The sequence below is a fragment of the Eretmochelys imbricata genome, chromosome 9 (genome assembly GCF_965152235.1).
Source record: "Eretmochelys imbricata isolate rEreImb1 chromosome 9, rEreImb1.hap1, whole genome shotgun sequence".
Lineage (NCBI taxonomy): Eukaryota > Metazoa > Chordata > Testudines > Cheloniidae > Eretmochelys > Eretmochelys imbricata.
In genome coordinates, this window is record NC_135580.1 from 25,648,770 (window position 1) to 25,665,321 (window position 16,552).

The 16,552-nt window shown below is 41.3% G+C and overlaps 1 protein-coding gene across 1 annotated transcript in view; it reads right to left on the reverse strand.

Moving 5' to 3' along the window:
- Positions 1–330: 330 nt before the first annotated feature.
- ARHGEF26 (Rho guanine nucleotide exchange factor 26) overlaps positions 331–16,552 on the reverse strand; it is a 112,491-nt gene continuing 96,269 nt past the window's right edge. Inside the window, exons 12-14 of the mRNA XM_077826494.1 lie at positions 2,108–2,175; positions 1,455–1,559; positions 331–473 (exon numbers count right to left, since the gene is read on the reverse strand). Coding sequence (XP_077682620.1) covers positions 331–473; positions 1,455–1,559; positions 2,108–2,175 — 316 coding nt within the window. The remainder of the gene's footprint in view (positions 474–1,454; positions 1,560–2,107; positions 2,176–16,552) is intronic.

Here is a 16,552-nt window from a genome sequence, read left to right on the forward strand (position 1 = left end):
GACTGACTCAGGCCAGGATTCAGTTAGCTCTCTTACACTGTAAAATAAGGAAGAGGGAACTATCTAAAGATGTCACCTGAATTTTGTTATGGGAACTTTAGAAGTTCATTTACTTTTTAGGGGCTTTTAACTTAAAGTATCCTGGATACCCAGTGAACTGCTGATTTCCCCCCCCCCCCCCCCGCCCTTCCTCCCGACACTGATTTTACAAATCTGTGAGTCATAGCTCCCACGCTACAGCTATAGTGGGACAACAAGCACAAAACTAAGCCACCACTTTGGGCCCTTAGTGCAAATCCTGCAGCAAAGAAAAAACAGATCTTAGGGACTCTATACATTTGTTTCAAGTCCAAGCAAACGTCCCATCCGTTCCATGTTCTTGTCAATTGTGGCTTGACATGTGATTTCCTTGGCACACTCCATTGGAAACCAACCTCTCTCACCATCCCGCAATCGTTCACCTTCATGCCAACCTGCAAGGGAGAATGGGGAGGCAACAATAAATACATGTGTAATATACTGTGTATGGCATGTTTATAGAGAGACTCCTGTACACACAGTCTGTCATTGTATCTGTAATATGGTTACGCTTACAATGAGTCAAGTATAAGGTATAGATAGGCTACATTGTTTGGAAACATTGTGCATGCAGATTAGGAATAATAAAAATAAAGCAGTAAAGGTACAGTATATTTGAAAAACCACACACCTTCTTTGGATCTCAGGAATATAAACAAACCAATCAGCCTGAGGTTTTCCATTTGTTTTTTACTCTTTGTGACAGTAAACAACTGGGTTAGAGGTAAGGGTTGCCTTCTGCAAGGTGCTGAGCACTCAAGTCCCACTGAAGCTACTGGGAGTTGACTGTACTCAGCATCTTTGCAGGACATGTTCAGCATTGTTATAACATTTTTATTGTGGTAGCAATAACCAGGTTGGGCCCCAACATGACTAGCATTTACGTAACAAATGACAGTCCCTGCCTCATATGCTGCAAGATTACCCCTTAGAGAGTCACCATGTACTGAAGCATAGCACAAGATGTAAACACCTTGAATGTGTGCAGTATTCAGACAAATCAACAAATACATTGCTCACAAAGCAATGATGACTCTTAAGAGAGAGATATTCAAAGATGCCTTAACCTAGTTTCTCCTTTATGGGCACATGGCTCCTGGGTGGGGGAGGGGGAATTATACCCACATTGCTGCACCTGAAATTAATTATCTATGCAAATCCTCTGAGATGGATGGAAATGTACTTGAATGTGGCCACAATGCCTGCATAAAGAGTGGTTGTCCCTCAAGAACCTAGGCCTAAACCTATGGCTTTCTGTGGTGTGTCTTCTAGGCTGACACCCCATTTCATTGTGAAGCTGATACTAGACTAGGACTCTGTTTCCCAGCTTGACTAATCTATCTTGGTGGTAGCAAACTGGAAAAATGCTTACTCACCATCATTCACTTTTTGATAAACCAGAACCACATCGGCAACCTGAAGAGATAGTTCATCTGACTGCTTTGCAGTGTAAGTTCTGACAATCTCTACCTGTGTCAATGCTGAGGAAGAAACAGAATAAACTGAACCACATGATGTGTATAAGCAACTGAATACCTTTATATTTAAGCAACATACTCAGAAGTCATTTTAACATCCCATTTTAGAATGTGCCAAAACAAAACAACCCAAGTAATCTCAGTAATGGAGCACATTAAACATGCTGGCTTCCCAATGGGGAACTACACACACACACACGAATTTGGGTCAGACATAAAATCAGCTTGCATTCTCACCCTAGTCACTAATAGGCTGATACAACTGGCCAAAGCAGTTTTAATGAATGCAAGTAAAATAACTCCTTGTACCACAAAAACCTTGAAAAAACTTCCTCAGAAAAGGTCTTGATAAACAGCATCCACAGAAGGTCAACAAATGTGCGCTATGCTAGACCAAAAGGAACATCGCAAAGGAAATCTGGATAATTTGTTTTTTTGGAAGGAAACACATTTATTCTTACAGTCTACACTTATTCAAGCTATCCACTGAGGGGCAGTATATTTCTATTTTCACGTTAAGTTTCTGAAAACTCTTACTGTCTCTCACTTACTTGTCCTGTCTGCACTCTGTCTGTCACTGTTCTGTCCAAGTGCAGTAATCCAGCGAGCTCTTTCACTCCTGCAACCAATAGAGAGAGAGAGTCAGTTTCCAAGACACCTGACCCTTAGAGTGCTAGAGATCACACCTTTTTCAGGATCCTAGATTTAAATCTTTCTTCTTTCTCCTGGGAAGAAACCATATTACTTTTTTTTTTTTTTTAATTAAAGTCAAGAGCTTTCTTAAACATAGCAAGATATATTTTCCTGTAAACACTTCATGATTCAAGTAAAGTGAAACATATTAAGTGACCAACAATAATGGATTGCTTAGAAGAGGTGGTATTCCAATAAAGGAGGAACAGAACAACATTCTACACATTTGGGAACTGTTTTAAGAAAGTTGCCTAAAAAGGATGGTCTCTTGTGCATATTTTCATTGTTTTAATTAAGCTTCATTAAAATAAGCTTTGTCCTAGTATCTGCAACTAATGGCCTTCATATTAATTATTAGTCTAACACACACCACAGAACTTAAATAAAAATAACATTTTGAATGTGTATTTATAAGCAGCCTTCTCTACAAAAAATATGCAGCATATCTGGCAGATTTAATGGGCACAGCACACCATTCATATGTAATGTAAGCAGACAAAAATCTTCTGTTTCCCTGTAACTAACAATTGGCTGGATATATATTTGGAAAGGAAAGCAAGTCCCTTACAAAAATCAAACGGTGCTCTGAAAGGGCCACGTTCTGTCACTGATGTGCTCACTTGGGAAGTCAGAGAGATGTGCCACAAACATACAAGAGCAGAACTGTGCCATAAAAGAATAATTTAAACTTAACCTTGGATAACTAGATAATAAGGTAAAAACTGATTTCAGCTAGAATATCTCAATATTTCTGAAGAGGAATAATTAGATTCTAAGTATCACACAGTTCTCCCAAAGGAACAAATTGTTAACAGAACAATTTTTGAGAAGATTGCGTGTGTGTGTGTGGCGGGTGTGTATGTGTATGAGATGGGGGTAAAAGAGTGGTAATGGACAGGAGATGAAGGAAAATGGTAAGAGATTATGTAAAAGATATCCAAATAAACAGCTGAGCCATAATAATTAAATCCAAATGGATTTGGGTTTTGACAAATTAAGGTCTGAATCTGACGTATCATGCTTTGGTACAATACAAAGTGTGAGTGTTTCAGTTAAACTAATTCTTTTGCCTTGTTGAAGGGAGTCTCACACACTCAGATGGTTTAGGCAGCAGGAAAAATGCCACCCACCTGCCTCAATGGGTGGGGGAACTTGATGGGGCCGGTGGTGAAAGGGGAGTCCCAGCAGTTAACAAGGGAGACCCTTGCTGAGGGACACCAGGTAGCGCCTCCTGCCAGGAGTCTCTGGCAATCATTGTCCAGCTGTGAGGGAGGGGCCACAGAGGTGGGAAGGGGGGCGGGAGTTGTCTCTGGCAGTCATTGGGCCAGCATTCCCCAGCTCCCAGGATTTAACCTGGCACGGGGGCCATGTGGAGCCGCTTTTGGCTCTGTTCCAGCAGGCCACCCTACCCACCTGTCAGAATCCTGCCTGACAGAAGCTTTAGGTCTAGCTGATCAGCTGTTTGGGGGTCTGTAAGGAATTTTTTCTCACATGGGCCAACTGGCAGAGGACCAGGAAAGTTTTTTTGCCTTCTTCACAGCACTTCCTAGCCAGGAACGTGCATGGAACCTAACTCAGGTAACTTGGGGGTTGAGTGGTTAATGTGTTGCAACTTGCGGCCAGTTACCAGTGTGGTTAAGAGAATAAAATGAATGGTTCCCAGAGGTAAAAGACCTGGGATTTTGGTGATGGGCCTCGGGCTCACAGGATAAGGTGAGATCTTGTGGCACTTGCAGGCCAAGGTCCTCACCCTTCAGCACCCTCTGTTCTCCTCATGTGGGTTGGGGAAGAGAAGATGCGAGGACTCAGAGAGAGCCAAGTCCAGGGGTGTATGCTGAGGAGAGCCTACCCAACTTACAGGTTATATGGTAAGGAGCCATGTAACTTCCACACTGGAACCAATGAAACGTCTGTAGGGGGAGAGTAGGGGTGACGGCAGGTAGTGCCCCCCTCCTGTGCTAAAGTTTAATAAAAGCTGGATCCTGTTACTTCACTCCATGCATGTGTCTGTCCTCGTTTCTCCACTGTGTCTGCCTCAATGCATTTCAGTAAAAGGTTAGAGTGCTTTTAAAATCTGCAATCAACATTACTTTTAAAAAACAGTTACTGTACATGAAAAAGATGAAAAGCCTTTATATCCCATGTTTCAGATGAACAACTATGTGCATGAAACTGGCAACATGCTCAGAGGTTTATCAACTAATACAATATTTCAGTACATCAAAAACTGTTTTCAAGGAATAAGAAATCAAGAGAACTGAAAAACAGAAGCGTTAGGGCAGTTTGAAAAGGTCACCAGAAAAGAGAATGTCATCTTGAAATCTCCCCTCGCTCCCCTCCAGTCTTTTGAAATGCTGCTGCTAAAAACATCTTCTGACATTTGGACCATGTCACCTCCCTCTTTGAAACCCTTTCCCTGGCATCCCCTCAACCTCCCATGTCAAATTCAGAGTAGAAATGGTGATGAAACATAATCCTGGATGTGAACTTTGAGGTGTTTGGAACTTAAGCCTTACAGTTGGTTCCCCTTTCTCTTGTGAGTAAAAATCCTTTATGCAAACCAAACTGTAGGGTTTAAAAATCCCAAATATGAACCAGAGCCCCAAAATTCAGTTCTGATTTGGGCACCCATCTCCTTCAAAGCTCTGTACAACTCTGTCACTGCCTGCATTTTGGCTATCATGTGCTCAAGATCCCCATCTTGCTGCCTATCCACCTCCCAAACTTCTCATTTGAGCGCTTCCTTGTACTGCCTAATCTATCATGCCATATTCTAGGCTTGGCTCTTCCCTCCAGATGTGCAAATTCCTCCTTAGAATACATTTGTCCCACAAGTACTTTCCATTATACCCTCCTAACAGGATGCTGGCTTGACTCAAGTGTGGGTTATACAATAAAAGTCTAATGATATTGTGCTCTCTTATAAAGCATTGGTTACACTGCCTTGGGGGCAGAGTGTTGTTTAGGTTACCTTACTTGAAGAAAACTATGAATAAATTAAGGACACAATGGTGTAAGGCAACAAAGAGGATAAATGGAATACGGAGTTGTACTTAGATTGACAAAATTAGGATTATTTAGTTTTGAGAGAAGATGCTTCAAGGGTGACATGATTTAGATGAGGGTTATTGCCTCCTGATTATTAATTAATCCTGATTATTGGTGGTTGCTGGGCACACCAGAACTAGGGGATAAAGGTTTAGTTGAGAGAGAGAACATATGTTGAAAGAATTTGAGGTATTAATTTACAGAGTGATAAACAGTTGGAATGGACTTCCAACTTAATATACATGACCAAAAATTAGATATTATATGAATAATATTTTAATATTGTACATTAAATTCAGCAAGTTAATGGGATATTAGTAGGGCTGGTTGAAAATTTTCTGATGAAATATTGGATTTTTGCCGAAATATTTAGTGAAAAATGTCACCTGAAAACCAAACAATTTCAGTTAGGAAATGCTTCCACGGTGCCTTGTAGGAATTATTGTTTCTGTATCTCATGTTCTCATTCTCCTCTATGGGCCACATTCCATGGCCAAACTCCACCTCTCATGATGCACCGTGGAAATGGAACTCCCATGAGGCACAACAACGGCTCAGCAAGAGGGGAGGTGCTGCCTCAAGGGAGATGGAGACTGTCCAATAGAGAATAGGAGTTTGAGGCATCTAAACTATAACTCCTATGAGGCACTGTGGCAGCATTTCAGATTGAAGTTTTTCAGATGGAAGTCTAGGGGCTTGGTTTTGGGGGTTTTTTTGGCCAAAAAGTAGAAATTTTCCCTGGCCACCTGCTCCCTGCCACCCCAGTTTTCCAACCAGCTGTAGGTAGTTTTGTGATTAGAAAAATGCACTTGTTGGCTGGAAGAAAATTTTGAAGGATCCTTCTTTCCCCACATAGGCTTCGGACCATTTTGCATGGAAATATTTGTATTGTCCTCTGGAATACAGAAAGTAAAAACACAATTTTAACATTTTAAAAAGTTATTGCATCACAAATACTCCTCCCTTTCCCACTGAAAATTTCCACACATGAATGGCCCACAGCCCGCTTGTCATCCTCCACAGACAAGGTAATTATCAAGTGCTGATCACGTATTGATGACTAAAACAAAAATGAGAGAAAGATCCACTAGCTTCAAGAAGATTAGCACTCTGTCCAGGAATACTGTATCTTTGTTTCATCATTTGTAATTCTGTACTGTACTACCCCACTAACTTGTGTAATCATTTACAGCTGTGCAGAGGAGTGTAAAACTCTACCATTCTGATTTGGTGGCATTTTACACCCACTTTGCACAGGTGTGAACAATAGAAGGTATAGGACAATGGAAAAAAACAGGTCTTCTCTATCTCAGGCCTTGTGTACACACTAAAGGTATGATTTAAAATCAGTTTAGTTAAATTGACACAAAAACCTTTGTGGACACATTGTGTCTTAAATCAACATAATTCTAGAGTATGCTGATACAGCTTAAATTAATTAGAAGCAAGTTTATGCTAAACTGAAATACACCACTAAAATTAATAGAAGAGTGTATTCAGTGTGCTTTGAATAGGTTTAATTTAAATCTGGTTTTAACAAATGAAAAACATACTGCTTACGGATTCATATTTTCCATTTTTATAACTGTGTTGTAGACATTTTTAATAGGAACACAATTATCTTCATGGCACCTATCATTCCTCTCAGGCAGCTCAGAGAAATAACAAATGGTAATTGACTGTGCTGTAATGTAAACGTTAGCGTCTTTCTAATCTCTCAGTTCATTGCACTGTACACAGAAAAGAACAAAACATGCAATGGTTGGTGCATATGCCATCTAGGCAAGAAAATGTTTCTAAACTTATTCCAACTATAAAAACAAAGAACAAATATGATTTTGAACAATGTGCAAAAGCTGAAATGCATTCTCTTCTGGAGCTTTCAAATAAGGTGTCAAGAGTCAGATTAGTCTTGTGTGGAAGCCAGTGTGGTGACCAGGTGAGTTGAAATAAAGACAAAAAATAGATGCCAGTGCCAGTAATGGTTTTTCCAATTCTAAGTGACAATTTAATTTAAATAATTGTAGTCTGTGGCTGGAGCCTTACAGCTATCCCAAGAAGAATGTGTAAGAGATGGACTTTAATAATGCTCATTAAAAAGCACATTAGATTTTCTGATGAATGGCTCTTTATAGATATTGTTTCCCTTTTTTGACCCAAGTGGCTAGTCACAGTTTGGGGGCCCTCCAGATGTTCCAGTTGGGAGGAGAAATTGGTGATAGTCAGCTATGCCTTTGATGCAGTTTTGTTTATTTACAAAGAATGTGCAAAGTTGTGTCTCTCTGAACACAGAACGAATCAAATAGCAGGAAACAGCTTCTCTCTCTCACAGCACCAAGCACACACTTTTCAGCTCTCTTACAGGGCCCTGCTTTCAGGCGGGCTCCCTCTATATTTCAGTCTCTTTTGCTTTCCGACACACAGACCCATACCCAAAACAACACTCAGCAAAAGCACCTGGTCAGTTCACACACTATTTTTGTTTTAGGTGGAGGCGTATGCTTACAGCTGTCTTAAGTGAATGGTGAGTTCACACCTATCAATCTCAATGGGGTTTTAACTCAACCCATAACAAGGTTTAATCCAGCTCATAACAGCAGCTCCCCCACCACCTCAGCTTCACCCATAGTCCCAATGTGACCTAAAATGATGATATCCAAACAACCAATCCCAAACAGAATGAAAAGAAATAATTTAACATATTAAAAAGGATACAAGGTTAACTATTTGCATATGTACAGTTTTTCTGTCAAGATGTTTTCACATTGCCAATCCCCAAACATTTTATGTGCACCCAATTTTCTCTCCCTAGATTTTGTTTAATAAGCAGCTGAAAAATGCCTATTGTTTCCAGGAAACTTGCTGGCTATGGCAGGCCCTGATCAGTTTGTTAGAACGGGGAATTAATCTCTGACAACTTTCCCAGCCTCAACTTCCACAGCTACATTCTCAGATTCAGGGGGCAGTTAAAGTGCAGCTTGCAGAACCCCCCACACTCCTCCAATTCTCCACCTACCAGACTGGGAGGGGGAGGAGCTCTGGACCTCTGCCTTACAGTGAGGTGGTGGGGTAGGACCTTCTGCCCAGTGGGGAGTGGGATCTTGGGCTTCAGCAGGGGCAGGGCTGAAGCCATGAGGCCTGGCAGGCACTTCCCGCAGGGCTGAAGCCCCAAGCAAAATGGCCAGACAACCAAGTTGTGGCTGAGAAATTAAGTGCATCATCGAATTAACAACAATGCATTACATTTAGAAATGCAGCGATCTCTACCCCATTCAGTTTGGCCTGCTTAGTGCAGATATTTTCCTTCTTTGCTTTCTCTACGTTTATCATCCAGTCTTAAAAGAGAGTGTAGACTGCTATCAAATTCCTGTCTGGATTCTTCCTCCCACCAAACTTTGTGGGATTGGCATTTTTGTTTTTTACCTAGTGCCATATAACAAAGTAATTCTGTAACTGTCAAGAACACAAACTAGTAAAAAATAGTAAAGTTTTACTAAACGTCCCCTCCCCCCAAACAACTAAAAAAAGCACACAGTTTTTGCCACGAAGCATGTCATTCCAGAACATGTTTTACTCATCCTCTGATTACAGTAATGAGGTCTTTAAAGAATCATTAATGATCTAAAGCTTCTTTCAGGGTTATTCTAAACTTTGAAAGCAAATCCACGAGTAAAACTTTCCAAGCACGGATATGCCCGGAGCATTGTGTGGCTTATGTTTTAATGTGTTCCCTCCAGTCTTTGCAGTCCAGTGAGACAGATAAAATCTTTCACTTTTGTGGAGGGCAGCTTGGATGCTAATGGCATCTCAGAGATGGCCTCTCACAGGGATTTGTACTAGAGAGAACAAGACACTATTTGTTGCTGTTGTCTAAAGCAGAACACTCCCTGAAACAGCTCCAACAGAACAAGGACCACCTCTATCACTGCTTCCCCTAGACTATGCAAAGTTCTTTCAACACAGCAACTACTGTTTAACAGAATGCTGTATCTTCCAAGCGTTGTGGTAAATAATACTCTACAAATCAGTCACAAGAACAAAAATTACATTTTTTTTGTTACTCCTAATCTGTTACATCTTAAATTAGGACTGTGATTTGCCACAGCTCCTGATTGTACTATAGTCTGTGTCTAGACCTAATTTTATAAAATGCTAAGATGCTAAAAATATTAACCAACAGTTAAGACTGATATTCTACTACACCAATGAGGGAAGAGGTTCAGAAGGAATTAAGGGTGCAGAGGAATTGTTTGTGTCACTGTGGTCAGTATTAGTTACGAACTTCGGAACTCATTTCGAAAGGGGGTCTTGAATTGCAACCTTTATAAAACCAGCCATTTTCCCTGCTTTTCTGCTCACTTTTGGTTGCTTGATTATCCAACATGCACAGGCAAATATGAAGTTTCACAAACAGGTGTGCCTGCAATATTTATTAATGCAGTTAGGGAGAGTATGCAAATGTGGCCCTTGACATTTAATTTGCCTTTGAAAAATTCTTTCCTTTGAGATTTTAAAACATGCATTAGTTATCTCAGAGACTGGAGCTATTAGCGCTCCAACCCATTTGGATGAATAGACATTCATGCTTTCAAATAAATGCATATTATTTACCCTTCCAGTTTACTATATGCACTTATTCTCTGGATATATGCAAGGAATTATAACCACCACCACTTTATGCTATCCTTCATCAGAGAATATTTACAAATATTAAGATGCACAAGGCAGAAAATATCATACCAGTTCTTCAGATGGGTAAACTTAAGCAAGAAGATGTTAACTCAGTGGGCCAGTAATAGAATCCACATCTCTGGAGTCCCAGTCCTCTGCGCCAATACTTAAACCAGTGTTGTCAAGTGGATGGGAATCAGAGTAGTCCACATTACCTCTCAGTTTGAAAAACAAACAAAAAGCAATAAAACTTAGCGTCTGGTCATGTGCTTTAGCCACTTTATAAAGAGACCAGGTAGGTGAGCTAATTACCTCACCACCTTGTCTCTCTAACATCCTGTGACCGACACAGCTACAATTACAGTCAGTCACTTTCTGTAATGTAACACCCCAGCTCTTATATTAGTTTCCTTTAGAATATCTAAAACAATTAGACCATGGTACTGGACATAACACTTAATTTCTGGAAGCATTTTTGTGCATTTAAACTCAAAATTGTATTTCATGTGCTAGGACAGATTGAAAATGGCCAAAATAAATTACATTCAGAAGAAAAACAACAAAAATAAACCCCTCCCAAATGGAGATTTAAGTTGCAGCTCAGACTGAATTGCTAAGGCCATCCTTCAAGGAACAAGAGACTGCACAAAAGAACTCACTTCTTCCCACTATCAATACATGCACAAGAGGGTGAAAGTGAAGTGACAGGAGAAGAGGCCTGGCTTGGTGGGATACACAGTGAACCCTACACTTCCTCCTCATTCTCACACACTTAGATTTATTTTTTCTGACCTAAATCCCTTCCCTACGGTGCTTACTTGTTTTCCTCTTCTTTCATTATTGAAAGAGCTTTGGTTATCCAAATTATTACTGCATGAGCTGTGAAAAGCCATGAACTGGCCTTGTGTAGCAGTATTAGCATACAAACTTTTTTCTTTTTTAAATCTGCACAAAATCAAATTGTTAAAAATACCCAGTGCAACTAGGCTAATTCTTCAATTTAAAGAGACAGTGAAACAAATCAACACTTTATATTTTTGATTAGAACACTCCATCTACATTTTTGGCACCAGTGGACACTGGAGAATGCCTATGTTCCTAGCATGCAATAAGCCATAAGTGGTAGAACTGAGTATGGGACTATAGTCCTTCCCCACAACATAAGACTTGTATATGTATTTCTCTCTGCCCTGTACTTTGGAGAAGACAGGCTTTGGGAACATCCCTAATAGTTGTGTTCTGCTGCCAGTGTAAACTGTCAACTGTTTTAGTGCTCCAGGCGTCTCCTTGCTTTGTCTACATGGTAGAGCCAGCTCTGCAAGATACAAACCTAATGGCTTAAAGGCAAATATCCTTGTAATTTTGATGCCTTTATAAGGTCTAAATCAAATCAAAATTATAACAAAGGACATAAATTGAGAAATATAGTAGGGATGGACAGATTCAACAGTGCACACCACTTAGAAACACAGTACACAGAAACCAGTAAATAATCAGCATAACAAAAGTTGATAATCATTTGCTCTGCCTCTTCTTAAAACACATTAGTCCTATCAATCTAATTAATCTTTTAAACGTAACAGTCAGTAGTTGCAAATTATAACTCAAAACTACAGTTACCAAATTAGACTGATTATATGGCGTTCTCCTCAAATTGTGTGAAGATAAACCAGTGTGGCTGACTGTCAATTAATATGATTGTGTCCTTCCCTGCAAGCTTCCCCCACAGATTTTTGCTTTGAATTTTCTCTCTGATATAAAGAATTATCCTAATAAGACGACTGTCAATTTACTTTCTGATGTTGATTAAATCATCAACAGGCAGGCAGGAAAGGAGGCAGAAAAGTTAAAGAAAAAATGCGTTCATCAAATTGTCTCAAAGACTGGTTACTTGGATGGCTTATTACTGATTGCATTCACCATGACTCCCTTTGTTATGAGAAGAAACTTTCTGTAATGGTTTTCAATTATTACTAGGGAGGAAAAAATATCACAAAATTAAATCTGAATAATTTACTGCATGTTGATCAAGCATGCTGATAATTCTTGAGACACACAAGGTGGATGAGGTAATATTTTTTATTGGACCAACTTCTGCTGGTGAAAGACAAGCCTTTGAGCTCCACAGAGCTCTTCTTCAGTGCTGTGTGTAGAGCCTGAAGACTTGTGTCATTCACCAACAGAAGTTGGTCCAATAAAAGATATTCCCTCACCCACCTTGTCTCTGTCATATCCTGGGACCAACATGGCCACAACAACACTGCAAACTACCACTAATGCTTAGCATTCAGCAGACTTATCCCAGTTGAAAAACAGCCCAGATTCACTTGTCTACTTTGAAGAATATATTGTGTTGTCATTTCTATTGTCCATGTCAGTTGCAAGCATTTGTGATTAATCTTGATGAATACACACAAAAGGGTTGTTTGGGTGGGTTTTTTGGCTTGCATATTCCTCTTGGAAAGAGTAGACCTAGACTGCCTTTGACTTCAATGGGCTTTGGATCAGGCCCCTAATGAAAGCACATTTGTGCCCTGTACTGCAACCTGCAATATGTACAGCTAATAACTGGTAGGAATTGTATTAATTGTAACTTTCCAAAATGCGTTAAAACTACATGAAGTGCTTTTATATTTACAATTTTAATCAATTTTGTTATGTCACAACAAAAAATTCACAAGATAACAAAGCTTGATACTCATTTTAATTTAAGTATCAACTTTAATCGATGAGCACCCCAAACTGGGTTGAAAACTTCACTAGATACATGTACAAATGACTTTGTCTACCACTGTATTACAGTGACACAGGTGAAACAAAGCATTTGTGAAATAGAGCAATCACTTAACAGCAATCATCAATAGCATATAATGTCTAGGATAGGAAGTGAGAATAGAATATATTCCAACGAAAGGTGATTTTAAGTAGAAAAATTATTCAAGGAGGAATTTGACCAGGGTTAATACACTTACTGCTGCAAAAAGTGCGAGGGGCTTGGCTACACTTGCAAGTTAGAGTGCATTAAATCAGTCCCGGGCGCCATAACTCCTGAGGTGTCCACACTGGCAAGGCACATAAAGCTTCTGGACTCTGCAGCTGGAGCGCTCCTAGTAATCTACCTCCACCAGAAGCATAAAGCTTGATGTGCCCTGGTTGAAACGCCCAGGTGTCAGTGTGAACAAGGTGTTGCATTACTGTGCTGTGACTGGCCTCCAGAAACATCCCATAATCTCCTGAAGTCAAGTGGCCACTCTTGTCATTGTTTTGAACTTGGCTGCAGGCATGTGGATATCCCCTTTCAAAGCTCCGTTTCTGACAGCTGCCTGCTTATCTGCTCCGGGACAAGGCAAGCCGTTACTGTGGAATGCTGCGGCTGGGAATGTGAGAGAGAGGGAGGCTGGGGGAGGAGGGTCTGCTGCTGTCTGAAGTTACAAGACAGCATGCTGACGCACTCTCTGATCCCCAAAACACACTGTCTCTCCCACCACATACACACGTCACACTCCCTCCCTCGCCGTTTGAAAAGCACGCTGCAGCCACTTGCACACTGGGATAGCTACCACAATGCACTGCTCTTTGTGGCATTGCAAGAGCTGCTACTATGGCCACACCAGTGCACTTGCAGCTGACAGTGTAAATACATGGCAGCGTTTTCCCTGCTGCGGTCTCTGAAGGCTGGTTTAACTCCCAGCACTCTACAAATTAGCTGTTACCACTCAAGAAAAATCTTGGAATCATTGTGGATAGTTCTCTGAAATCATCCACTCAATGTGCAGCGGCAGTCAAAAAAGCGAACAGAATGTTGGGAATCATCAAGAAAGGGGTAGATAATAATACAGAAAATATCATATTGCCTCTATATAAATTCATGGTACTCCCACACCTTGAATACTGTGTGCAGATGTGGTTGCCCTATCTCAAAAAAGATATATTGGAATTGGAAAAGGTTCAGAAAAGGGCAACAAAAATGATGAAGGGTATAGATAGAACAGCTTCTGTATAAGGAGAGATTAATACAACTGGGACTTTTCAGCTTCGAAAAGAGATGACTAAGGGGGATATGATAGAGGTCTATAAAATCATGATTTTATAATAGGTAGGTGTGGAGAAAGTAAATTAGGAAGTGTTATTTACTCCTTCTCATAACACAAGAACTAAGGGTCACCAAATGAAATCAATAGGTAGCAGGTTTAAAACAAACACAAGAAAGTATTTTTTCACTCAACACATGTCAACCTTTGGAACTCCTTGCCAGAGGGTGTTGTGAAGGCCAATACTATAACGGGGTTCAAAAGGGAACTAGACAGATTCATGTAAGATAGGTCCACCAATGACTATTAGCCAGGATGGACAGGAATGGTGTCCCTAGGCTCTGTTTGCTAGAAGCTGGGATTGGGTGCCAGGGCATGGATCACTTGATGATAAACTGTCTGTTCATTAGATTGGGGCACTTGCCATTGGCCACTGTCAGAGGACAGGATACTGGGCTTGATGGACCTTTGGTCTGACCCAGTATGGCCATTCTTATGTTCTTATCTGCAAGTGTAGCTCAAGTCCAAGTGGCCAGGGCAGATACTGTAGACAGATAGATGGATATCACAACTGAGTACGTATGAACTTTGAGATTTCTCTCCCCTGAACACAATCTGAACAAAAACAGAAAATCTGGATTTTCCCTATTGTATTGTGTGTTGAAAAGCATCTGTTTACATTTCTCATTGAAGAAGTCACAAGTAATTAGCCAATAAATTAAGTCAAATATATATTTGCAGTTTGCAATGGATTGCTGGATGGATTCTGTAAGTGCTCAAACATCACGGTTCAAATCCTCAGCTGTGTAAATCAGCATGGCTACATAGGTTTCAATGGAGTTACACTGACTTAAATAAGCTAAGGATCTGGCCCTCTGACTGAAAACTCCCTTGTGTCTGGATGAAAACCAGATGAGTTTTCCATTTATAAACGCCCTACTCCAGTGTTTCTCAACAGCTGGTCCCCGAGATCTCCCTGACACAGTTTAGGAAGGCAGCAAGCTTGTCCCCAGTATCAAAAAGGTTGAGAAACACTTCCAGTCAGAACCTCCTGGCAGGAAAAGCACAATACAAAGACCTGTATACGCCCCCGAGTGATTCTTCTCCATTTTAGAAGCAAGAACAGTTGCTGCCAAACTCTTAGATCATCTCAGGCAATTGTTTTAGGCCTTGAGGTATGATAACCAGTGCATTCCTGGAGTTACTGCACGCCTTGGCTTCCCATCTCACTCCTTAAACCATCCAAGACAAACAGGCTATGCCTACACTGGGACTGGGAGCAAGCCTCCCAGCTAGGGTAGACAGATTCATCTAGCTCCACCCCCAACTGCAACATCCAGCTGGCTATTTGTAGTGTGCTAGCTTGAGCCCCTGAGCTAGCTAGCACAAGTCCGTCTACCCGCACTGGCTCACATGCGGCTGCAGTGCAGACATACCCATCCCTACGCCACAAGATGTACTGCCTAGCATATTTTCTGCTGCTTATGTAACACAAACTGCAAAGTCATTTCACTATTCAGTGGGGGCTCTTGACATGGGTATGAAATTACTGACATCAAATCAGAATGCTTCAGTTGTAACCAGGTTCTATTTCAGATCACACTAGTTTCATATGCAAATCAGTTTTGATTATGTCGTTTTTTTCTCCTCTTCTAACTCTATTCCTGCTCTCTTACTGCATCAGAGCCTGAAGTAACTTCTGCTAGTAAGGGTATTGAGTAGCGGTCTTCATACCTAGAGCTATGCCATTGTTTCAGGGACTGGAGAGTTGATAATCTTCATGGCACAGACATTCTGAGATCTTGGCACCAAGATCTAATACAAACACTGTGGTACCTCATAACAGACAGATTTTTCAGTACCCAGGATTCTACCTCGTTCACTCAGTATCCCTTGTCCCCCAGCACACAAGACCAATGAAGGAGGAGTTAAGAGCAAGTAACCACTGCATCACTGATTACATCCCTGCAGTGGTGGATTAGCCACCGGGCCAATGGGGCCGGTGCCAATTGAGGCACCCCTGCACCCCGACCTGCTCCGCCCTTCCAGCACTCCTGCTGGGGAGTGGGATCGGAGCCCAGGGGCTTGCCCTGCTCTACCTGGCACTCCTGCCAGGGCACGGGGTCAGGGTATGGGGGTTTGCCCTGCCCCACCTGGCACTCCTGCTAGGGCATGGGGTCAGGGTACGGGGGCTTGCCCTGCTCTGCCCACCCAGCATTCCTGCCAGGGAGCAGGGGAAGCCCCCATGCCCCGAGCCCATTTCCCAACTGGAGCGGGGGGACTACAGGCAGAAGGGGCGCCCACTTGCTCTGGCCCAGGGCCCCACAAACCCCTAATCCGTCTCTGCATCCCTGATTCTTAGGACTGAATGTATTTTCCCAGTACCAGGTAAAGTTTTAGTCTCGGCTGGAAATCAGCTACAAAAAAACTACTATTATTTATCCTATATTTATTCTCCTCTTAAAAATTATACCCATGGACTACAGGCTTTTAAAAAAGCTCTATTTATTCTGAATTCATGGCCCGTGAACTAACACAGCTCCTTCTTGAAAC